The sequence below is a fragment of the Leuciscus leuciscus genome (genome assembly GCF_965113295.1).
Source record: "Leuciscus leuciscus genome assembly, chromosome: 2".
Lineage (NCBI taxonomy): Eukaryota > Metazoa > Chordata > Actinopteri > Cypriniformes > Leuciscidae > Leuciscus > Leuciscus leuciscus.
In genome coordinates this window covers 34053489-34078592 of record NC_138726.1, presented here as the reverse complement: position 1 = coordinate 34078592, position 25104 = coordinate 34053489, and the positions used below count along the sequence as shown (strand labels likewise).

General features: G+C 37.4%; 1 protein-coding gene across 7 annotated transcripts in view; it reads left to right on the top strand.

The window, feature by feature from the left end:
- sorcs2 (sortilin-related VPS10 domain containing receptor 2) overlaps window positions 1–25104 on the top strand; it is a 183177-nt gene that overhangs the window by 154191 nt on the left and 3882 nt on the right. The window contains exons 7-28 of one of the 7 annotated variants that reach the window (XM_082162126.1): window positions 691–809; window positions 3693–3782; window positions 8875–9054; window positions 9506–9652; window positions 11276–11378; window positions 12350–12426; window positions 12836–12927; window positions 13778–13885; window positions 14901–15021; window positions 15587–15720; window positions 15892–16020; window positions 17281–17452; window positions 17634–17820; window positions 18125–18258; window positions 20116–20239; window positions 22502–22614; window positions 22727–22849; window positions 23256–23355; window positions 23471–23512; window positions 23893–23919; window positions 24187–24289; window positions 24809–24966. In XM_082162126.1, the coding sequence (XP_082018252.1) occupies window positions 691–809; window positions 3693–3782; window positions 8875–9054; window positions 9506–9652; window positions 11276–11378; window positions 12350–12426; window positions 12836–12927; window positions 13778–13885; window positions 14901–15021; window positions 15587–15720; window positions 15892–16020; window positions 17281–17452; window positions 17634–17820; window positions 18125–18258; window positions 20116–20239; window positions 22502–22614; window positions 22727–22849; window positions 23256–23355; window positions 23471–23512; window positions 23893–23919; window positions 24187–24289; window positions 24809–24966 (2583 nt within the window). Of the gene's footprint in view, window positions 1–690; window positions 810–3692; window positions 3783–8874; window positions 9055–9505; window positions 9653–11275; window positions 11379–12349; window positions 12427–12835; window positions 12928–13777; window positions 13886–14900; window positions 15022–15586; window positions 15721–15891; window positions 16021–17280; window positions 17453–17633; window positions 17821–18124; window positions 18259–20115; window positions 20240–22501; window positions 22615–22726; window positions 22850–23255; window positions 23356–23470; window positions 23513–23892; window positions 23920–24186; window positions 24290–24733; window positions 24967–25104 lie in introns of all 7 variants that reach the window. The other 6 variants (XM_082162124.1, XM_082162123.1, XM_082162128.1 and 3 more) reach the window with 6 other exon arrangements.

Below are 25104 nucleotides of genomic sequence, written 5' to 3'. Positions count from 1 at the left end.
GTCCCAATGAGGAAACAAGCTTATAAATTATACAGAATGAGGTTTTTTTTATGTAAAAATGCAGAAAGTTGTATGTTATGGGTAGGTTTAGGGGTAGGGTTATAAGGGGATAGAATATACAGTTTGTACAGTATAAAAAACATTACGTCTATGGAGAGTCCTCACAAAGATAGTAAACCAGACGTGTATGTGTGTGTTTTTCTAGAGGTTGCTGAGCCAGCTTTTGTGTGAGATTCTAAACAGAAAGGCCTCGTCAACTGGGCACCTCAGCACTGTTTTCCCATAATTAATTTTCTGCCATTCTGGAGCAAAGCAATGTGTCCTGTGAGGATCAGCTTCAGCTAATTTTGTTAAAAGCTCCCTTTTTTTTGCAGATATCTTTTGCTCCATTCACCTCTGGAATGGGATCCAAACACTCACTTACAAAAGCCATATGATTAGACATAGAAATAAAAGTTCCTTCAAACTTTTGAAAGTCAAATTTCTTCTAACCCTTTTTGTGTGTGTGTGTGTGTGTGTGTGTGTGTGTGTGTGTGTGTGTGTGTGTGTGTGTGTGTGTGTGTGTGTGTGTGTGTGTGTGTGTGTGTGTGTGTGTGTGTGTGTGTGTGTGTGTGTGTGTGTGTGTGTGTGTGTGTGTGTGTGTGTGTGTGTGTGTGTGTGTGTGTGTGTGTGTGTGTGTTTTCCCACCAGGATACCTTTATGTGACGTGTCTCATCCAAAACTGCTCTGATAAAATGGTGACAGCACAGTTCTTGGGGAAGATTGACCACAATTCCCTCTCAGTGCAAGATGAATACATATTTGTAAAGGTAAAAAAAATGTGTTAATGATGGTGTGAAATATTATTACAACAAGTGACCCTGGATCACAAAACCAGTCATAAGTTGCACGGGTATATTTGAGGCAATAGCCAACAATACATTGCATGGGTCAAAATTATTGATTTTTCTTTTATGCCAAAAATCATTTGGATATTCAAAGGATATTCACATAAATGTATAACTTTAAAGGCGATTTTCTCAATGTTTCGGATTTTTTGCACCCTCAGATTCCAGATTTTCAAATAGTTGTATCTCGGCCAAATATTGTCCTATCTTAACAAACCATACATCAATGGAAAGCTTATTTATTCTTTCAGATGATGTATAAATCTCAATTTCAAAAAATGTACCCATGTTTTGTGGTCCAAGGTCACATATAAAATAACTGTTTTATATTTAATATATTCTAAAATGTAATTTATTTCTGTTATGCAAAGATTAATTTTCAGCATCATTACTCCAGTCTTCAGTGTCACACGATCCTTCAGAAATCATTCTAATTTGCTGATTTGCTACTCAAGTATAGCATTTTTTATTAAGTGTTGCTAAATATATTTGTTTTTTTTCTGGATTCTTTGATAAATAGAAAACTCAAAATTTAAAGGAAGTTAATTTGTTAATTTATAAATTATAAATGAATATTATAAATGGTTTTACTGTCACTTTAGATAAATTGAATGTGTCTTTGCTGAAGAATATACAGTATATACACACATGTAAGGGATAATGTACTTTCAGCCAGGCAAAAACAACCCTGGTCAGGGTCTTATATTACCCTATAAGGTTTTATCTTGTGATAATGACCTTCTGAATGCACATTATGCCACTTATTACACAACCGCTTTGCTTGCCAGATAAATAAATGGACATTGAGTTATTATTAACGAGCACAGCCAGGAAATCTGTTGCCAGGGACAATAGTCAGTTATCCAGTTTTCTGATTGTTATTCAAAAATAACTGACTGCAGTATTGACCGATCAGAATAAAAAATTCCAGGCAGCCATACAGTTGTTACCAGATGATGAAGATGAGTTCAAAAGGGTTCTTTAAGGAAAATGTGACAAATGACAAAGATCAAGTAAAGGTGATGATACACAGGGCAACTTTTTGAGCAATGTTGCTGGGCAATGTTGTCATCAACGGGCAACCAGATGAGACACACGGCTCACGACCGATCTAAATTATCCAGATAGAAATTTATTGCCCATTTTCAATGGGAAAGTGCCCAAGCAACAAGATTGCCCAGCAACATTGCTCAAAAAGTTGCCCTCTGTATCATCACCTTAAAGTCCAACTGAAATCAAAATTGACCCTATTTACTTTGTTAGCGCATATTACTAGTCTTATGGTGAACAATTAATCCGTGCAAGTTAAAACACAGAAAAAAATTGTTTGCCGTCGTAATCTTTAATCAAAGTCTGAAAAGTTACTTCCGGTCTGGAATGGCATCCCTTCTCTGATGACGTAGGTTTGAGGACTTGGGTTGGGAAACGCTTAACCACTCCCTTCAAATCGTTAGTCTGTAATGAGCGAGAGATGGAGAGGAGGAGCGCTAGAGTAAAACCCTGCCCTCTGTTCAATATTCCGTTTTACTGGGAAATACGTCACAGCACTGAAGAAAAGTCGTTTGCAACTTCCGGTTCACGGGGACTTTAACAGCATGTCTACATGCACACACAAACAACAACCGACAAACACAGAGTGAAGATAAGGAACTTAAATGCAGAGTGATAATGAGGAGATAACAAACAGGTGTGATGATCTGATGAGTGTCCATGACAAACGATGACTGGCGGGAAACTAAGACAAATAAACACACATGACTGCTGAAAAAAAAAGAAAGTCCATGAAAACACAAACTAAGAGCAACCAAAAATGAGTGTGTGTGACAACAGTGTATGTATATAATTTATTTGACACTGCAAGGGCAATCAATGCACCTGGAGGACTGTTTAACCAACATTAAAAGCATGACCATCAATTAGCCTTGTCCCTTTGGCTGATATCGAAATAACTGTTAAGTGATAGACCTCATGGGCAATTCACAGCTCAGTAAATGTTTTCAGAAGTGCAGAGCTGGGCTTTTTTCTCAAGAGCATGGCAGTCTATTTTCACATGTATAGACTGATGACATCTCTCATTTCTAAAGCAAAAGCAGCCACAACTATAGCATTTCAAATGCTGGGTGATTTTCAGGCTTTCATTTTGCTTTGGAGGAAAATATCTCATATATATATGACAAACACAAATAAATAAATATATATATATATTGACTAGCTTATTTGCAGCATGTCCACAAGATTGGCAATATTTTTAGTCTCACATTCTTTATTTTGACTTGCTGTCTTGTATTTCCATTTTTTCCATTTTTTTTATTTTTTATCTCCCTTCGTTTTTTTTCCGATATTTAATTCCTTTTTCTTATCTTTAATAATTAGACAGTGACTCAAGGACATTTGCTCTTGTTCTGTATTCATTTCTCTCACTCCCCCACCCCCTTTCACCTGTTCAGTTGTTGTTTCTTTGAAGGGATTGCATCTGTTAAAAAAGGAATTCAGATATGCCCTTGAGAAACAGGACTACAGTGTGTGAAATGTTTGTGTTCGGTCAGAGGCACGCTGATGCAGACTGGACACAGTTCATGAGAACTATAGAGTTTGTACAAGAAACCAACAGACTAGTGCTTGTAGAGTCTGAATCTATTGGGATAATACCAGCCAGGTAAAAACAACAGTGTGAATTAGCAAAAAAGAAAGAGTGGTTTGTCTCAAAATTGCTGACGACGAAGACATGATTCCACCATTGGGATAGTGAAATGAAAACTGCACTCGTAACCAAATAAACACACTGTCTTTCTTTTCTTTTTTTAGGTAACTACAGGAAATCGCACCAAGTATTATGTCTCACACCGGAGGAATGAATTTGTTCAAATGAGATTCCCTAAATACGCCCTTCCAAAGGTACAGTCCTCAAAAATGTGTCTGTTAAATGACCAATATTTACTCTCAAATGCCTTGTGCAGTTTTGGGTTGTATTCTTTACAAAAATATTTGTTGTATGTTTAAGACAAGATGAAACTTTTGACCTCAGAATCATAGTGTATAAAACACTTTTTGTGCTGATTATACTGCGCAGCATGATTGCAAGTGTGATATTGCTTTTATACTACAGTTCAATAAACCAGAAGTTAATATTGAGTACCTTTTGAGTAATATTTTAGAATAGCTAGTGGTATTTCATTACTGATTGAATAAGTGTTTTTTAATTAATTGGTTGAGTAAATGATTCAATGACTCCCATAAAAACAGTCAATTGATTCATTGCTGAATGAATCAGAGAGTTTAAATAATTCAGTTGAATTAATTATTCAATGACTCAATCACAAATACAGTCACTTGTTGCCATCTACTGGTGTACTGATGTAACCTGCAAAAATAGTCACTGAAAAATCTCCACTACTAATGCACAGACTGAACAAACAGTGAAACAGTCTGTGTTACATATAGTAACAGACAGTTAACAAATAGTGTAGCAGTATCACGTGCGTGTATAGTTGTGTGCTTGAAGTGACAGATTTTTATTTTATTTATGAACTATGTACTAACTGTGAATTACTGTTTGAAGGTGGTTATTGTTCTTTTATCAACTGCAGCTGTTGAGGATTTCACTTTAAAGCCAGAGACTGACTATGACGTATTGCGGCAATATGTATGAACCGAAGAGCACAGTTGGTGTCTAGCACTGAAACACTACACCATTACAACCCAGATGTGGGTTTAACCTACTGAGGAGCCGTGATGTATGGCAGTAATATGCTGGCAAAAGAAGACAGCTGGCTAAGGGTTACAGCTGATGACTGACCAGGCTGTCTGTGGCTCTAACCCAAGGGAGTGCTTCAGTAAAATGCTGGCTGACTGTAATTGAATAACATTGATTAGAGTGGAGGCCAGGGGGGCCTGCTTCATGTATATTTCACCTCAGAGAGAGAAAGGCAGGGAAAGGAGAGAGGCAGTAGGGCAGCTGCTGTCAATGGCATTTGTAACTATGCCAACCACTGATTCACTGTGACAGAGAGAAAGAAAAGTGTAAGAGAAAGAGTATTACTAAGAAAGATGCTCCAGATTACCAGGCATTCGCCTTAATGGCAAACGATAAAAGCTTTGATTTAATTACTTTAGATGTTGAACACGCTATAGATTTATTCGCTCAGTGCCTTCAAGCGCATATGCAAGGGCTTTTGGGAATTTTTAACGGATATATTTATCATTTCCCTTACGTGGTGTCATTTTGAGGGTTAAAGCAATATTGATGTTTTTCCCATCTCTAGACCCTCTTGTGCTCTTTTAGCTGTGTTTCGCTTGACTGAGCAGATGGGTCAAATTTTAGACACCTAGTTCAAGAACCCAGAGGAGAGCTGGAGTGTGTGAGAGAGAAATGGGGTTGGCTGATGTTGTGCCCATATTTTCCACAGTGAATAATTGAAAACCTTTTGAAAAATGCAAAACCCAATTCCAGTATGCAGTCTCAGATCTCTTCTTTCTTTACGTTATGGATTAATGATGGTCCTTGTCTCGAGCGGGATGATTTGTTTGTTGTAACACACCTATGGCACTGAATGGCTAAGCACCACTAAACTTTCTACATCTTCCTCTCTTTTCCTTCTCTCATCCTTTGTCTTTCTTCTTTTAAAGCTCATCTCAATGATTTATTTTTTATTTTATTTTTAGGAAATTTGCGAGAAAGTAAAGCCTGCTATATCTGAAGATTAAAATCTGAAGTTTAAGGGAATGGATAGCCAAGAATTTGTTTTCAAGAATTGCCAGATAAATAAACAATTTCAAAAATGTTGTTGGGTACCATTGATTTCTTAAAAAATGTAATCCACTGAATAAAGGAAGTCTTTGGAAAGGTTTGGAACAAAATGACGATGATTACATGATGACAGAATTTTTATTTTGGGATAAACTATATGGATGAAAGCATTTAGCACTCTATGTTTTATGGATGACTTTCATTTTAATCTCAAATGAAATCTGAGATGATAATCTAAAATGAAAAAAATTCAGAACGCTCAGTTCAATCTTCTTGATCCCCAATCATTAATTGAACTTAAAAAACTACATCATTCCAACCTCTATAATGTTGTAGGCTTGCTTTAAATGTTTTAGCCTAGGTAAATATTGCAGTCAAATTGCAATCCCTTCAACCACACAAAATCACTTAAAAAGGGCCCAGTGTTCTTTTACTTGAAACAGACTGTGAATAGAAACAATACTATTGATTTTGGCCAATTAAGACCTGTTTCTCCGCTTCAGGAATGGCAGCATGACCAGAATTCAAATGCACCACTATTGGAACACAATGAATCCACCAGACACAGGGAAAAACAAACATTCTGCTGTGTTGATATGCCTCTTTTTTTTTCTTTTTTTTTATACAAATAGACCTTTAAGGATAGCATGTCTTTCTATCCATCTGACTATTGTACTGTAACCCATACCATCCTTTTTTCTTATACATATAGGCCAGCCTGCCAATAATACACTCAGGGATTGTGGCTGTAGGCAGAGACACAAATGTCCTGCAGCTGTGTCATGGCTGATAGGGGTCCTGTGCCTGCTGTCAGAGACAGATGGATAGTGCTGTCTTAAGTTCTGATAGTGCTGTTATCAGTACTATGTCCTGTCACACAGCATGATAGACAAAAGCAGGACAGATCCATCCATTCAGTGTTTTAAAATATAAGATCTAAAACTAAAAGTGCTTTACAGCGTTTTCCGTTTTAATCCTATTACTCAGTTGTTCTTGTTGCTGTTTTGTGTGATGATTTAGATGATCTAATAATCCACATTTAAAACTTCCACTTTCTCCAGGGAAACTTTCAGCAGCTGTGTTTCACAGCGATGACTTCACTGTCTTGTGTAAGCCTTGGTTGAAAGATGACCTCATCGTTAAAATTTTAATTCACAACTAACTAAAAGATGTTGTGCTGTTCATATTTGACCCAAAAACAAACAGACAGGAATTACATTGCCATTCTAGACAAGAGGCGTGTTCAGTACCATCTCCAAATCTGACTGAAAAAAATCAGTCTCTCAGCTATTACAATTTGTGATAGATTGTTTCCAGATGTTATCATGAAGCTCATGACAACTAGGATCAGTAAAAATAATGCCTCTATATAAGTGTAACATAACTGCGCCGAGACTCGAGGTTTGAGGATCCAAACGCAGTTTAATGGGTTAATCCACAGACATACACAAAGGCACACAAAACACAAATGAGCAGTCCAAACAAAGACAATGTCCAGGGTTAAGGCCAAACCAATGATATCCAGGGAACAAGGCTCAGAAATGCAGTACTTACAGACTAACAAGACCTACTGAAGAGTGAGTGAATTAACCAGGTTTATATAGGCAGAAACTAACAAGCAACAGCTGAATACAATCTTGGCTGATAGTCTGGGCAGTGTGTAATGTGTAATGTAGTCTTTGCTAGAGTGATAATAGTCTGAGGTGGAGTACACTCTGATGGTAATCAAGGGGCACTCTCACTGGTGATCGTGACAATAAGAGCTTCTCTGAAATTAAATATTTGCTTTTATTTCATCAGAATAGTCAAAACACTCTTGGAAAATTGGTATGTTTCAGAATTGTTTGCATGTGGATATAGGAGAATATTTTAGGAAGGAGGACACCATAGGGATGAATCAGGATTATAAAACTATAATGGTGAGTTGGAAGAGGGGTTTTTTTTGTGAAGTTCTCAAAAGGTGTAATTGTTTTTTTAGTTTTTTTTTAAGCCAACACTTTCTGAGTTGGGTGTTTGATCATAATAAAGTACCATTTTGTTTGTAAGCATTTTGTGTAGTGTTGATACAAATTGTGATAAAGCTTTGTGATAAGATAAACATTCCCCGTCATGCTCTGTGGCACCACAAGAATAATAAATCTAATGTGTATTAGCTATAAAAACTTCCAGCCTTTGTTGGGAAGTGAAAAAGACAAAGAAATATGATATTGTCTGGCAATTCTATTTAATTCTGACTAAAATACATGTAATTTTTATGATTTCCAAAGGTGAAATTTCCAGAATTTCAGATATAAGACATACACTTTTTATATATATGTAGAGTGGACTTATTACTCATAAAGCCTCTCTTGCAGTTTTTTGTGCCTAACATAATTTCTTGCTGCATGTACAATAATGTTAGTTGGTCCAAATGGACATGCGCAAACACAAGTTACCGTTTCTCTTCAAGCGTGTTACTTTATCCTTAGCGTTCTTATTCTTATTCCTATAATTCTCCCAGCAAACAAGTGTTGTGTAACTGACCTCTCACAGAGGGGGCTCAGTGCCTCTAAACTGCTGTTAGTGGGACATAAGTGAGAAATAGAGTTTGGTCTCTGAAGCACATTAAAGCTGCTCAATGCTTCAGGGACTTTACTCGCTCTTCACTTAAGTTCTTATGAATGAATTCAGCTGGGGGCATGAGCTTGTACCCTTCATCTTTGTGCCTAAATTAATGCGACCCACTTTCACTTTATCGGCAAGAACAACATGGTTGCAAACTCCCCCGTCCTGACCCAGTCTTTGCCACAGCACCCGGATGTATGCTGCTAAGCTACTAAAACTCAGGAGCTTAGTGTTGATTCTGTATTTTAAAGCAGACCAAAGGATCTAATTATAGGGTGGATTTATTAATTGTTCATGCTTTCATTTCATCTAAATCTGTCTCTGCACAGTTTATGTTCCAACTCAGTTCTTCACAGCAGCTCAAAATAAACTTTTCATTTCAAAGCAACTAAGTATAATCACTATGGAATTATATGCAGCACTGTGTTTGTTGTTGTTTTATATAAGCTCCAGTGAAAGCATCAAGCTTTTCTGTCTCTATTCACACAAAGACACAGACTCAAAAGAATCGCTGTTAATTATTTGTACCTGCTGAGAAAACTGAAACTGCAATTTGCATTAAATTTATTTAATGTTTACCCTTATGTTATAATCTTCTTGTGTCATACATTTCTGCTTTTCTCTCTTGTTGTGCAGGATGTGCAAATCGTGAGTACAGACGAGAATCAGGTATTCCTGGCTCTTCAGGAGTGGTATCAGACGGACACGTACAACCTCTACCAGTCAGATCCGCAGGGAGTCTATTACTCCATTGTGTTGGAGAACGTCCGCAGCACCAAGCAGCCTGAAGAGAATGTCCTCATCGACATCCTGGAGGTCAACATTTCACCCCACACAGTCCCTGTGTAATACAAGGCAGTGTGGGTTTTACATCCCACTTAATGCGTAATGAACTGAAAATAGCTCAGCTGTAGTAAAGTTTACATGACTGCATTCACACTGACAGAGACCTTTACCTATAACACTCTAAAAACACACACTTAAAAGTGGAGGTGTTACACACATAAAAGTGCTTGTGATGTCTAGTAAGTCTTCAGGCATATTCACTCACTCATTATTCATAGCCAGTAGCGTGCTTTAATAAATAAGTGATTCTAGGAAGCTGATGTCTCTGTGCTACTAAAACAAGCTTGATCTAACACATATTACAGTTTCTTAGACAGTTGTGACTTTGCCAGGATTTGACTTAATAATAACATTTTACAGCTTCTTTACAGGATCTAAGTGATACTGAGTAGTACCAAAATATCTTTTGTGTATTTTTCAGGTTCGTGGCATCAAGGGCGTATTCTTAGCCAATCAAAAGGTAGATGGAAAAGTCATGACTCTTATCACCTACAACAAAGGCAGAGACTGGGAACCACTGGCTCCTCCTACAACTGATATGAACGGCAAACCTGTCAGTTGCAAGCAGGTAAATATATCTGCTCACATTTCAAATAGCTTTTTGCATTGCTGTTTTTATCTATTAGTGCTACATTAACTTTAATCAAATTAATTTTGTACACATGATCTTATAAATGCACTACAATTCAAAAGTTTGGGGTCAGCAGTCTTTGGAAATGAACAAATTAATTATTTTATTCAACAAGGATGCATTAAATGTTCAAACGTGAGAGTAAAGACTTTTACTGAAAATATGTATTTAAAATAAATGCTGTTCTTTAAAAATTTCTATTGATCAAAGAATCCACGGTTTCCACCAAAATATTAAGCATCACAACTGTTTTCTTGAGCAGCAAATCAGCATATTAGAATGATTTCTGAAGAATCATGTGACACTAAATATTGGAGTAATGATGCTGAACAATTCAGCTTTGCATCACAGGAATAAATTACATTTTAAAATATATTAAAATAGAAAACCGTTCTTATAGTGGTTTTGTAATAGGATACTATTTCACAGTATTAGTCTTTGATCAAATAAATGCAACCTTGGTGACTTTTTTCAAAAACATTCAAAACTTCAAAATCAAATCTTACCTTTCCCAAACAAAATAACATGCCTACAAACTAAAAACTAAAATACAAACACCACATTTGATTTAAATATAGTTGTGCTGATGTAAACCAACAATTCATTGCATATTCATACAAACAAAATCAAGACTTTATTTCAATATACAGCTACGGATATATATCCAGCCCACACTCTGCTTTTTTTCCTCTTCAAGATGATTGTACCACAACTGTCTCAGACACAGACGTGAAGTCATTGACCCCTCGATCTGACTCATCTCCCGCTGTTTGCGGTTGTGGGTTGGTGGGCAGAGCAGGCACTAGTTCTGCTGCTTTCTCATGAGACAAAAAAGAAAAAAAATGATCTGAGTCATCAATCTACAGACACACATACACACACACAAATCCACAGGGCTTACTCTTTACACACACACACACATACACACACACAGCCAGAGATATGTAATATATGATATGAAATGTCCATTTTAAACACCTGTAACTGGTAGCTGGTCATTAATTAAGACATAGATATGGTTTCTGGCAAACACGAGACGAGATACAAATCAGAAGCTAGCAGAGCTGAAAGGACATATATCGACTTCTCTCTCCTTTCCTGTCTGTCTAGCCACCCTTCTCACATCTGTCCCATCTCTCAGCCCTCCTTTTGACATGTCTTTTTTCCTATCGTTCTCCTCTCCTGCTCACTCTCTCTACCTTCCTCTCTCATTTTTATTGCTCATCTCCCATTTTTTTGTCATTTCTTCGTCTTTTTTATGCTTTATATTCATGCTCAGGACGTTATGTAGTATGACTTGTGAAGTGGTTTTAAATTATGGACTCCTTACTGTAGAATTTAGACTGTTATTTCTTTGTTAAAGCAAGGTGGTTTTGTGTGTTTGTCAGTGAGTCCAGATTCTCTACTAAGTGCAGACATTATGTTAAAAAAAAATGATGGTGGTGCATCTGTTGGGTAATCACATTGGCGTGATTGCCAAAGTGTAAAAAAGTCGGAGCCTATACATATAGATACCAAAAGAGAGTAATATTTTTCTTTGTCTCTGCTCTCTTTTCCCAGCCTGACTGTCACCTCCATCTCCACTTGCGCTGGGCTGACAACCCGTATGTATCTGGAACCGTCCACACTAAAGATTCTGCCCCAGGCCTCATAATGGGTGCAGGTCAGTCTCCATGACAACTATAACCCTTCAGTATTGTCACCATAGCGGTGAGGAGCCCAAAAACTCAAATCAAATGAAGCTCTGTACTCCTCAACTTTTCAATTACAAGAAATAATTATAGTCCAGATCCAAATCTGCACTGCAGCATGCTTAGGGAAATGATGATAGTGTGTACAAAGTAGACTATTTCTTCACATAAAAAAGGAAAGGAATGCTAAGAAGTGTTTTTAGGGAAAAAATTTCAATGTGATGTACCATAAAAATAAATAAAAGAGAAACCTTGGTTTTGATCCGGTTTTCCCCATTTCTGAGTGTTGTGCGAAGCTGATGAGTCCACACTGAGGCACAAAAGGAGGCAGGCACAGATATATGAAATATTTCCTCTTTATTGCCACAGGGTTCATGGGGAATTGAAGAAGACAATACATTAATGTTCTTGATTCCAAGGCTAGAGCTGTTGCCAGTTTACAAGGTCAAAATGTCTGTCTATTCCCCCAGGGCTAGAGACATGTACACACACACACAAACACAGACAGTGTCACGCTGACTTATTCACTCTTGACTTATTTCACTTACTAACAAACATGAGTAGTTAGAGCCCTTCAGCCTCTGGTTTTAAGAGTTATCAACACATTGCAGCTAGTTTTCACCATGTAAATGTATGTGTACATACACTGCAGAGACTAAGCACTGAGTCTCCATCAAAATCCAGCTTTCTATTGCTATTATTGTGCACCCTCTCAGTAAAATGTTCAGCTCTAACTAGTTCTCAGCCTTTGATCCCCTGTAGCCTCCAGTTTTCTCACAGTTTCACTCTTTTTAAATGTAGCTCGCTCACGCTTACTCCTCCCTCTCTCTTAAAATCGAACAAAGTGAGGAAATTGCTGCTTTGCCTCAAGTTAAAAAGAAGAAAATTAAAGATTCGCTCTCTGTATTCATGTGAAGATATTCTGTGTGCATCTTCTCTTCAGGTAACCTTGGGTCTCAACTGGTTGAATATAAAGAAGAGATGTACATCACCTCAGACTGTGGCAAGACCTGGAGACAGGTGGGAATGAACACGGAGAAGAGACTAATGATCTGCAAAGATGTTTTACAACGATTATTCGGTCTCATAAAAATGCTTCATCATAGATTCTTCTGTGACTGTCACAAATCTTTAGATTTGCTCTTAGTATTCAACACCCTCCAGATCTCTGTTCCTCTTGTTGTTCCCATTCTGCCCAATTTCATTTGACACCCTCTCATTTGCTGCCGTTTCACTGCTCAGTATGTGGCAGACACATCTCTCTGTCTTAATGTCCTTTCAGTGATTTTCGGGATTGTTGCTGCCTCTCATTTGCTCAACTGCAGTTTTCTCTAACGACATTGAATCTTGATTATGATATTTATTATTATGAACTTAAAACACCTTTGTTTGTTTTTTTAATTATTATTATTTTATTTTAACACTCTAGGTTTTCGAAGAAGAGCATCACATTCTCTATCTGGATCATGGTGGTGTCATTGTGGCCATTAAGGACACTTCAATCCCTTTAAAAATACTCAAGTAAGATCATTAGTTTCTGTAATGGATTGTCTGCATAATCATTAGTAAGTGAAAACTAAACAAAAATGTACCCAGTTGCGGACATGACAAAGACTGACAGAAGGACTTATAAAAAGAGAAGAAGAGTAGTAGTAAACACTGAGTCAGACTAGTATGAAAAACAAGAATTCAAGACTTTCCCTCCCTGGCTTTTGCTGACCTGATTGTGCTGGTAATCCTTTGAGTGAGTGCTTTAAGAAGCTCATTTGGCTTTAGAGGGCTCTTCAGACCACCCTGAGTTCCTGAGCAGCCTAAATCTCTTCCTCTGCAAAGGGTTGGTAAAAGCCAAGCCTTAACCCATATAATATGAAGTGATTCACATGCTAGATGTCCAGTTCACCTTACTTCACAGATGTATGTAAAAGAGAAACCTATGAAGATCAAAGTGAAAAATCATTACCATCTCTCACAAAAGCCTTGAAGCCTTTCATTGGCGTTGAGTCTTGGCAGTACAAACAACCGCCTCTGTCAGGAAAAGACTAAGAGCTTGTAGTGCTTATGCTGGCTTGTAGCCTACAAACTATCACGTTCACACTGAGAATCAACGGCAACTGAATGATGTTTTTACATAACAGGATATTCACAATGTTTATAAAAGAGAGAAATTAATGATGTTTCGCACTTATAATACATTTTAGAAGATTTTTTTTAAATGTGAAAATAGATCATTTTCATATTTGGTTAACAAATGTCTCACCTCAAAGCAGAGACTTATACAATAAGTCACATGATGTATGATATAATATACAACTTTCTTATATGAGTGATCTATACTGCTGATACAAAATCACATCAAACATTTTTGTCTTAGATTCAGCATAGATGAAGGACAAACGTGGAGCGTCCACAACTTCACCAGCACATCAGTGTTTGTGGATGGACTTTTGAGTGAACCTGGAGATGAGACACTGGTTATGACGTGAGTATGAGAATGTCCTCTGAAAATTGAACTGATTATTAGTCCGCCTTAAAGGGATAGCTTACCCAAAACTGAAGATTCTGTCATCATTTACTCACCCTTGTGTTTTTTCAAACCTCTATGACTTCTGTGGAACATAAAAAATATATTTTGAGGAGTGTTTTGGGGTCCTGTATTGTTTTTTGACCCCACTGGCTTTAATTGTATGGACAAAAATAGCCGTACAGTTTTGGAACAATATGAGGGTGAGTAAATATTTTTTGGGTGAACTATCCATTTAGGACTGTTTTATCCTGTGTTGGTTTTATGGCCCTTAGGACAAAATATAGATTTTTCTGTCATTTTGTTTGTGCTGTTTGAACATGATCCCGACCTGAAGATCAGGCCTTTAGTCCATCAAAAGCTGAATATTCCTTGCAGAACTTAATTTAACTGACGCAAGTAGATTTATAAATTTGGACACAGACCATACTTATGGTAAAGCAAAATGTAGAATTTCTTCTGTCTCACATATGAGTGCTATGCCAGATGATCAAAGAATTTGTACTCGTTCATGACACCTGTGCACTGATTTCTCAAAAACACAGATACAGGGTTCATCCTTATGGTAGTGAACAGTGCTTTATCTGAGATTAAGTGGAGAGCATCTTCCCATAGACGCCAAACAGCAGGTGGTCTCTGTATTATAAAGAGGCTGCGCTTTTGATAAAGGCAATGTGAGATTCAATGTCCTCAATTAAAGAGGCCCCTGCTCATTAGTAACACGCTGCTGATGAGCGAATCCATGTGTCTGTCCACTCGTTTGCTCCATTCCCAAGATGTGTAATTGGGTAGTGAATGTGTTGTCACTTGAAGTCAAGGTTACACTCCGATAGTCTCATTTTTTGGTGAAAGGGATGAATGGCCTTTGTTTCAACATTTGCGTTTTGAAGGATAATCGGATGTTTATAGATGGAGGGATGGATTATTGGACGGGCGAAGGATTATGTTTATTTATGTTTACTGTTGTGGACAGGGTATTTGGCCACATAAGTTACCGTTCGGATTGGGAGCTGGTGAAGGTGGATTTCCGTCAGTCGTTTCCCAGACAGTGCACAGAAGCTGATTATGACTCATGGAAACTCACTGACCTACAGGTAACATCAGGCTGTTTTCTCTAGTTATGGCATGCTCAAAAACGCTAGTAGTTGAATCAGAGTGCTGTACAACTAATTTAAACTAATGAGAAGAAATAATAAGAAAAGATATGAAGACCATTTAAACAAAATAAAATAATAATAATAAAAGCCATATCTACAGCATCAACAAGCAAAGGAAATATGATTTTTATTTGTGAATCAATTTACCACTTTGGTAACACTTTACAATAATGTCCCATTAGTATTAACTAACATTAACCAAACTATTTTTTTTTTACAGGATTTAATCTTTGTTAATGTTATTTAATCAAAATAAAACTTTTCATTGTTAGTTCATGTTATCTCAGGTCCATTAAATAATATTAACAGATAAAAAAAAAAAATATATATATATATATATATGTATGTATGTATTTGTAAATGTTGAAACATTGACAAAGATGAATTAATGCTTAAGAAGTATTTTTCATTGTTAGTTCATGTTAATTAATGTAGTTAACTTTATTGTAAAGTGTTACCACTACTTTTCAAATGGAAATGCATGACACGTCTTCTCCTACAGGGAGAGAAATGCATCATGGGCCAGGAACGATTGTACAGGAGGAGGAAAGAGACATCGTTCTGCATTAAAGGGAAGAGCTATACATCAGCTCTAACAGCTAAACCTTGCCAGTGCTCAGAGAAAGACTTTGCCTGGTACGAAACAAAGAGATAACCTTTTGCACATTTCAAGCCAATTACAAATATACACATACGTCTTTGATGTAACAAGACACTCTTTATTTCACTTTCAAACCCCAGTGCAGTGAATTGTGAATTAGATCTGGGGCTAAAAATAGAGCTTTACGTGCCTCTGTGTGTTCTCAGCGACTACGGCTTTGAGCGAGCTCCCAGCCTTAGGTTAGAGGGGGATCGCTGCTATCCTGACTTCTGGCATGATCCTGATGCTCCACCTGAAAGCTGCCATTTAGGACACAGCTATAAGTCCAGCACAGGGTAATACACACACACACACTGCAGAGTGTTAGACAATATAGGGTATACATACAATATAGGGTAAAATCCCCACACCTATTGAATATGTCAGAAAACACCCACTCATGCATGCCATAGACACTTTATATGAACACACCTTTTTTTTTTTAAAGGCTTTATTGAGACAGCCAGATAAGATCAGTATCACATCCACATATGTTTTGAAATCAGATCAGATTTCAAGTACTGTTTTACATCACATATGTAAATGTCATAGTGGACGATATTACCAGGAACTGTCCCCACATTCATTTTTCACCATATCTGCTTGTTAAGTTGTGACTTATTGAATACTGTTTCTGGGCATTCAATAGGTTCTACTTTGTTTCAAGTGAGAATACTCAACAACATCCATTTATGAGCACTATTTATTTATAACACACCTTTAAACAAAGCTTTAAAAAAAATAAAAACTCAGTTTACACTACAGATTCTGGACAGATGAATCGCTGTCTGGCCAACTGAGATTTTGATATGGAGGTGAAGGTTAGGATCATGACGTTTTGGTAGTATTACAGCACACTGTGTGTGTGTATTAGCTCTATTTGTTGACTGCTTTTGGCATTTGATAAAGCGGTTGGACTCGCAAATGTGTCACGTCAGGCTTAACATCCGCATAGCAAACTATGTGATTAGCCTACTATGTAGTGAAAAGTGAATGAGTGAACAATTCAGTGGTTTTGCATGAACGTGTTACTTATGTTGTCTCATACTTTGCGAACACTAAGATGGACAGAGCAGAGGCAACATTTTCAGTTTTCCATACTCTACTGTTTCCATACTGACAGATACTTTCAATTCTGACACTATTACTATAGCAACCAAAGCAGATATGCTGTATAGAGTACTGACTAGATTGAACAAACAGATCAGATTTCATTGCTTGAAAAATGATTTGTCAAAAAGATTAGATTTGTAAACCAAATCAGATTTGTGTCCATCAAATCCATACTGAGCTGTGTTAAGTAGAGCATGTTATTTCAGCAGAACCTCATTCAGAAAAACCTTTTTCTATGTTTCTGAACCAAGACATTTCTGAACATATTATATGGATGTTTTACCCACCTCTTAGTACGGTTATTTAGGAATGTATTGTGCCTTTTCCACAATTCTTCATTATAACTAAGAGTTTAAATCCAGGCAACAACACAAAAACGATTTTTCAGTTTAAGGCAAGTAAAAGCAAGTCAAGGCTAACATGTTTTGTGTTTTCTGTTGAAGTTACCGGAAGGTCATCGCTAATGTTTGTGAGGGTGGCTTGAATAAAGAACAGAGCGCAAAGCAGCATTCCTGTCCTCTGCTGCCCCCTAAAGGCCTGCAGCTGGGCATCAAAGGACAGATGTTGGCCGTGGCACCTGGTGATGACATCACCTTTATAGTGCATCAGGAACAGGTGAAGTACATGGATTATTTACACTACTTACAATTTTATAATTTAATTGCTAAAATGTTAGACAACTTGAATGATATAAATATATTAGATTCCGTGTGCTAAAGATTTACAGACAAATAAAAACACTACTAATTTTAGGCATCTTTAACATTGATTTGTTTCATTGTATTTCCCTCCTCAGGGTGACACCACCAGCACCAGATATCAGGTAGATTTAATGGATGGGGTCAGGGCTATATATGAAAACCTGACTGTCATCGACGAACCCATTCAGCACCGTTATGAGAAGCCAGGTGTTTACCGTGTGAATGTAAAGGCTGAAAACTCTGCTGGACACGACCAAGCCTCACTTTACATTCAGGTCACAGGTCAGTGAAATATTCAGATTTGAGTGAGAGTGAACTGGATTCAAAGGCCATTGCATCAACTTTTGGAACATAATGGTTAGTATCTATAATACTGTGAGATTGAAAGGGTTTTACTGAGTCGTAACCAATAATCAGGCCCACATAAAACTCATTTCAATATGGATGCTCATTATTTACAAAGTTGTACACACACCTTACACTATATATTTCATATCTCAATACCTGAAAAATAGACTTTTTATTTTTTATTGGAATGTTCAATTTATCTCTATTTTCTCTGTTTTGTCCTCACTTTTCTCTCCAGCTCCTCTACAGGATGTCCATCTGGAGGTGGTCCCGATCGCTGGCAGAAATCAAGAAGTAAATCTCACAGCTATAGTGCTGCCCACTGAGGCAAACCTTACCGTGTTTTACTGGTGGATTGGAGATAACCTTCAGGTACTCTGTGGTAATTTATAACTATACACATATTAATATACAGTGAGGAGAACAAGTATTTGATACACTGCCGATTTTGCAGGTTTTCCCACTTACAAAGCATGTAGAAGTCTGTCATTTTGATCATAGGTACTCTTCAACTGTGAGTGACGGAATCTAAAAAAAAATCCAGAAAATCACATTCTATGATTTTTTAAGTAATTAATTTGCATTTTATTGCAAGACATAAGTATTTGATACATCAGAAAAGCAGAATTTAATATTTGGTCCAGAAACCTTTGTTTGCAATTACAGAGATCATACATTTCCTGTAGTTCTTGACCAGGTTTGCACACACTGCAGCAGGGATTTTGGCCCACTCTTCCATACAGACCTTCTCCAGATCCTTCAGGTTTCGGGGCTGTAGCTGGGCAATACAGACTTTCAGCTCCCTCCAAAGATTTTCTATTGGGTTCAGGTCTGGAGACTGGCTAGGCCACTCCAGGACCTTGAGATGCTTCTTACGGAGCCACTCCTTAGTTGCCCTGGCTGTGTGTTTCGGGTCGTTGTCATGCTGGAAGACCCAGCCACGACCCATCTTCAATGCTCTTACTGAGGGAAGGAGGTTGTTGGCCAAGATCTCGCGATACATGGCCCCATCCATCCTCCCCTCAATACGGTGCAGTCGTCCTGTCCCCTTTGCAGAAAAGCATCCCCAAAAAATGATGTTTCCACCTCCATGCTTCACGGTTGGGATGGTGTTCTTGGGGTTGTACACATCCTTCTTCTTCCTCCAAACACGGCGAGTGGAGTTTAGACCAAAAAGCTCTATTTTTGTCTCATCAGACCACATGACCTTCTCCCATTCCTCCTCTGGATCATCCAGATGGTCATTGGCAAACTTCAGACGGGCCTGGACATGTGCTGGCTTGAGCAGGGGGACCTTGCGTGCGCTGCAGGATTTTAATCCATGACAGCGTAGTGTGTTATTAATGGTTTTCTTTGAGACTGTGGTCCCAGCTCTCTTCAGGTCATGGACCAGGTCCTGCCGTGTAGTTCTGGGCTGATCCCTCACCTTCCTCATGATCATTGATGCCTCACGAGGTGAGATCTTGCATGGTGCCCCAGACCGAGGGAGATTGACCGTCATCTTGAACTCCTTCCATTTTCTAATAATTGCGCCAACAGTTGTTGCCTTCTCACCAAGCTGCTTGCCTATTGTCCTGTAGCCCATCCCAGCCTTGTGCAGGTCTACAATTTTATCCCTGATGTCCTTGCACAGCTCTCTGGTCTTGGCCATTGTGGAGAGGTTTGAGTATGTTTGATTGAGTGTGTGGACAGGTGTCTTTTATACAGGTAACAAGTTAAAATAGGTGCAGTTAATACAGGTAATGAGTGGAGAACATGAGGGCTTCTTAAAGAAAAACTAACAGGTCTATGAGAGCCGGAATTCTTACTGGTTGGTAGGTGATCAAATACTTATGTCATGCAATAAAATGCAAATTAATTATTTAAAAATCATAAAATGTGATTTTCTGGATTTTTGTTTTAGATTCCGTCTATGATAAAAATTATAGACCTCTACATGCTTTGTAAGTGGGAACCTGCAAAATCGGCAGTGTATCAAATACTTGATGCTTGAGACCCAATGCTCACATTTGAGTTTTATTTGTTTTTCTGTTTTATTATAGCTGTTTGTGTGTTTATTATTTAAGTATTAAAGTCATTGTGCGGACTTTAAAACAAAAACAATAAGAGCTTTTTACCCATGTATTTTATGAAGAAACATTTTTTTTTTTTTTGGTGCTTATACATGAAAATTCAGGTGTGGCTGTTGAAGTGTTGCCTTTATACAAAATGTGTCTTTCCCCTCGACAGCCAAAGCTGACCCTGGAGAACAGCCTGATTATAAGGTTCTCTGAGGAGGGCGAAGTTCCTGTGACAGTTCAGGCTTCTAATGGTCGCTCCATGGTGCAGGACAGCAAGACTGTCATTGTTTACGGTAAGATAAAACATCCCATGAAGATGTTCAGCGGACTGGTGGGCTGCTGGGCAATGAGGGCCACAACTGCTGCTATACAAATATATATATATATATATATATATACTGTATATGAATGAATGATAGTTACGTATCCTTCCCTTCAGCCCAGGCGAATGGCCTACACGGCCAAATTTTGGTAATTTCAGAATCCCTCCAAATGATTTTATTTCTATGAATTGATATCCAATTCAATCATATCATGTTTAGACCCAGTGCATTGGAGCAGTGTTAGCTCGGCAATTTTTGAACTGCCCAATCAAATCAAAGGAGGCAGGGTTGACTGTATTAGAATAAAAGTATTATTTGTAAATAGTCCAAATGCATTATTCTATAATAAATAAGCACTATTTTATTTTATTATTATTACTATTATTATTATTGTATTATTTGGACAAGGAAACATCTAGTGTCTTCTTTCAGAAAAGACCATGGTTCATTAAATGCAAACATTTTATTTTTGTCCAGGCATGTCCATGTCTGGTCTGTGCTTAAAATGAAGCAGCCAATTAAAGGGACAGTTCACCTAAAAATTAAAACTCTTTCATCATTTACTCACCTTTACTTCATTCCAAACCCATTTGGTCCAGTTTTTCACAAAACATAACAGAAGAATGTTTACACTCTGTTCCACAAAAGGAAAGCATGGTCTGTCAAGCTCCAAAAAGGACAAATAATACAACCACTAAAAGCACCATGAAGGCAGTCCACATGGCTCCTGTGCAACATTCAAATTATTTGATGGACTAATTTTGGTATAGTTAATCATTAGTGATACTTAACTGAACTGTGTAAAAAATATTTTAAATTCTATTTGCCTGGTAGCACTAAGAAAGACTATATACAAATTATAACTTGTATGGCATAAGTATGCCAGTTGTTCATTACTGTAAGTGATAAGCACAAAAAGCAACAATAACATTTATGTTATATTATTGTGTTGTATTAGTACAAGTGAGTGTTGTTAGTAAGTGATGTTAAATTGCTCTGAACATCAGTGAACCGGTGTGTTATGGTTTTGGTGTGTTGTGAAACGGGGACAGTAAGTCCAGGACCAATTTTTTAACCCCAGTCTGCCCAGTATGTGGGACGAATAATCCAAAACCACAATGATTTTGTGACAACCACAGATAGTAAATGATTAAATACACACATACACCCTAAGATAACCATCATTCAGAGGAACAATATATCAATACTAAAGAGTTTGAAACAGATTGAGAACAATCAATGTACTGGTACTGTTTCATTTCTTGATTTGTGTGACATTTAAAATCTTTCTAAACCATATTTCTTTCTTGTTAAATAGAAATAAAATATTCATGTGATTCCCGAGCTGGATTGAATATTTATGAGTGTGGTGTGATAGGATGAGGTCATGCTTGGAAAGCAGAAATGACAGTCTTCCTCAGAGACAATGTTCAGCTTGAATGCAGAATGCAGAACTGTTGTGCACAACTGTGTCACTTCACTGGTTCATATTGTTTGTCCTCAAGCTCAAATTGAACCTGTTGGGTTACGTAATTTAATAAATTAAGTTGGATGACATTGCAACTTAAATGTCTGTAGACAAATGACTCGGCTGTAAAATTTTCAATGCTTTTTTTTTAGATCACATCTTTTTAACTGGTTATGCGATTCTTTTTTACAGAATGTTTTTCGGGTCAGATGAAAAATCACCCAGAAATTTAAATTATGTCATTATTTATCTACTTAAACACCTTCATGTCATTCCAAAGCCATTTGCTTTGCTTTGCTATAGTAAAAAAAAAAAAAATTGTGTGTGAGAGCCTGACTGATAGACAGTGAGAATGCATATTTGTCTACAATGTAGAATATATAAATCTTCTGGGTGTTTTTGAACATATCAGAACCTGGTTTGTTAAAATAAAACTGTTGTTGTATGGCAAGATTCTTCAAAAAAAAATTGTGTTCCACTGAAAAAAATAACAGCATATGCGTTTGGAACGACATGAGGGTGAGTAAATTAAAAATGGATTTTCTTGGTTAAACAATTCCTAACTGATTTTGAAACTGTTGCTGTGCTGTTTTTCTAGTCTTAATATAGAACCTGTCCTTTGTTTTTGATTGACAGCACATTTTTAGTTGCCATGATTCATTATACTGTATAAAAACATCTCTTACTTTATACAGCCTGAGTTTTTTTCAACTGCAGTATTAACTTTTAATGTTCATCATGACACCTTAAACGTCTCTCTTCAGATAATTTCCAGGTCATCCCATTGAGTTTCAGTCGCAATTTGGACCGCTTTAACCCAAACATCCCTGAATGGAGACAAGATGTGGGACAAGTCGTAACCACGATTCTTGCTAAGGTTCTCGCTTCAATCATTAACATACACATACACACACATTAGAGCTCTGTTTTTTTTTTTTATGTAAAACATTTTACATTGTACTCATCATATCGAACTCTTTGTCTAATAGCTCACAGGGGTTCCTCAGGACTCTTTGGTTACCATGGTAAAGCCTGGTCTTCCCACCACTGCAGACCTGTATGTTCTTCCTCCAGTCAGCACACCAGTGAAGAGGAGTGTGTTTGTGGATAAGGTAGGTGTTTTATGAAGAAGCCACTCGAATGAGAAGAGATACATGCTCATTCAACAAAACATTAGTCCAGCAATAGAATTGTTGATATGGTGGCCTAAATTGGACATCCACAAACAACTTGTCAGAGCCTGGAGATACAATCAGGAATAAACATGATATAGAGTTCATTGAATCGAATGTAAACAGAGAGAACATTTTGATCTTAAAAATGTAGTGGGAAATTTTGAGATTAGCATTAGCTAAGATTAATAAATGCTGTAGAAGTATTGTTCATTCTTATTCATGTTAAGTAATGTAGTTATCTAATGTTAACATATGAAACCTGATTGTAAAGTGTTACCAGTAATGAGTATTGAAGTGATGTTTGTTAGTATTAAACTTGTGTGTGTATTCTTCATTTCTGTAGCGTGTTCCCACCATAAAGCAGGTTCTGAGTGAGAACAATGTGAGCTTCATTGTGAGAGGAGGGTTACGAGTGTTGGTGACTCTGGCAGCCTCCGATTCAGGTGAGCAAAATAAAACAGATTCCACAACCTTCAACAACCAAGAGTCACTTAATAATTATAGTTTTACAGCAAGCCTTTCATCAATAATTACTAAAACATACAATGTATTTCTAAGGACCTATAACTAGTGACGTGTCTGCCAGCACAACAGAGACTGGTGCGTCTCATTTACCTCTCGCTTTTAGAAGTGTCCTCTTCACTTTAAGAATATTGTCTTGCTAATGCAGAGTTATAAAATAAAAGGGAAAATAATGGAATAATGTCTTGTTTCTGTTCTGTTTTCTGGTCTAGTCTTCACGTTGAGTTGACTTCATTTACTCTTTATGCATGCTTCTGTTGGCTTGCATTTCTGTTTGAGTTTTGAGCTTGTCAAAGTCACATTGCTTCTTAGTTTTAATAACACATGCATGTTTGGGTATTGTTTTAAACTTTCCTTTAAAGATCATTTGTTGTGTTTTTTGTTTGTTTGTTTTTTTGTGTTTTTTTTTTTTGTGGTAATTTTTTTTTTTGTGGTAATTTTTTTTGTCTGTATCACAGCCACACAAATGGCTTCATCCACACAAGGTGTGTACATTTGTGTGTGATTTTGGTTCTGTTTTGAATTGGTTTTATTTGTTTGTTTGTTTTTGAAGTGTTTGGTAAGTTTATAAAAAGTGAGTCAGGTGACGAAGGATAGTTCACCCAAAAACGAGATTTCTCTCATCAAGAGTAAACTGTGCCTTTAAAGTGGCAAAGTTTAGCAAAGTCAAAATTGGTATGAAATGAATGAGAAATGTGAGCAAGGGTTTGATAATGCTATATATGCTGATGACAGAAGCTGGTCTCCTGCAGGTTCTCGTCTGGCTGCTGCAGGTCCAGGGGTTTGGGCTCTCGCTGTCTTTCTCCTCATAAGCCTGATCTCTGCGGCAGCATTCATACTCTTCAAGTTTAAAAGGTTTGGCAGTTACTTCAGGTTTTTCTATTCATAAAATACAATTCATTTACATTTTGAAAATGCTACAGTTTTGAAAAGTATAGGCTATTTCACATATTTAGAAAACTTTCCTGTCATTGCTGATGTGGGTTATTAGGACAAACATTTTATTTACTCAATAAATCCAATTTCCAAATGAATGGAGTGAATACAGCTGATATAACTTCATATCATAGCTGTCTGTTTTGTAGTTATAACATGCACACACCCATTGTGTCTTGCTGCCCATCACTGAATTGCATGCTACACATGCACAACCACATCCACAATGTTTTTTAGAGAAGCTTTAATCTTTCAGTTTCACTGTCCTGTCATACCCCATCACAGAAGAATGCATGCTCAAGTCCCCCTGTCTAATTGACAGCCAGCTTATATAACAGAACATGAACTACAAAACTGTGACAGGAAAAACTACAAAAACCATGGTTCCTTGCTGAGGCCAGAGGAGAGCAGCCTAACGCGTCCCTGGCTGCGTTTCAGAAAACTGCCAGGGCGAAACGTCTACGCCCAGATGCGCAATGAGAAGGAGCAGGAAATGACCAGCCCTGTCAATCACAGTGAGGACACGCAGAATATCATTCAAGGCGAGGAGTTCATTGATGACGACCTTGACTCGCAGACACTAGGTAACACTGGAGGTAGAAGCAAATCAACAGTTACCCTAGACTAACCAGTCACTACTAACAAGAAAGGAGAAGTTGTGATCAGTCTAACATCAGTTACCACTTATTCAGAGATGATGCCATTATTTGATTTTTGTTTTGGATAACATTTCA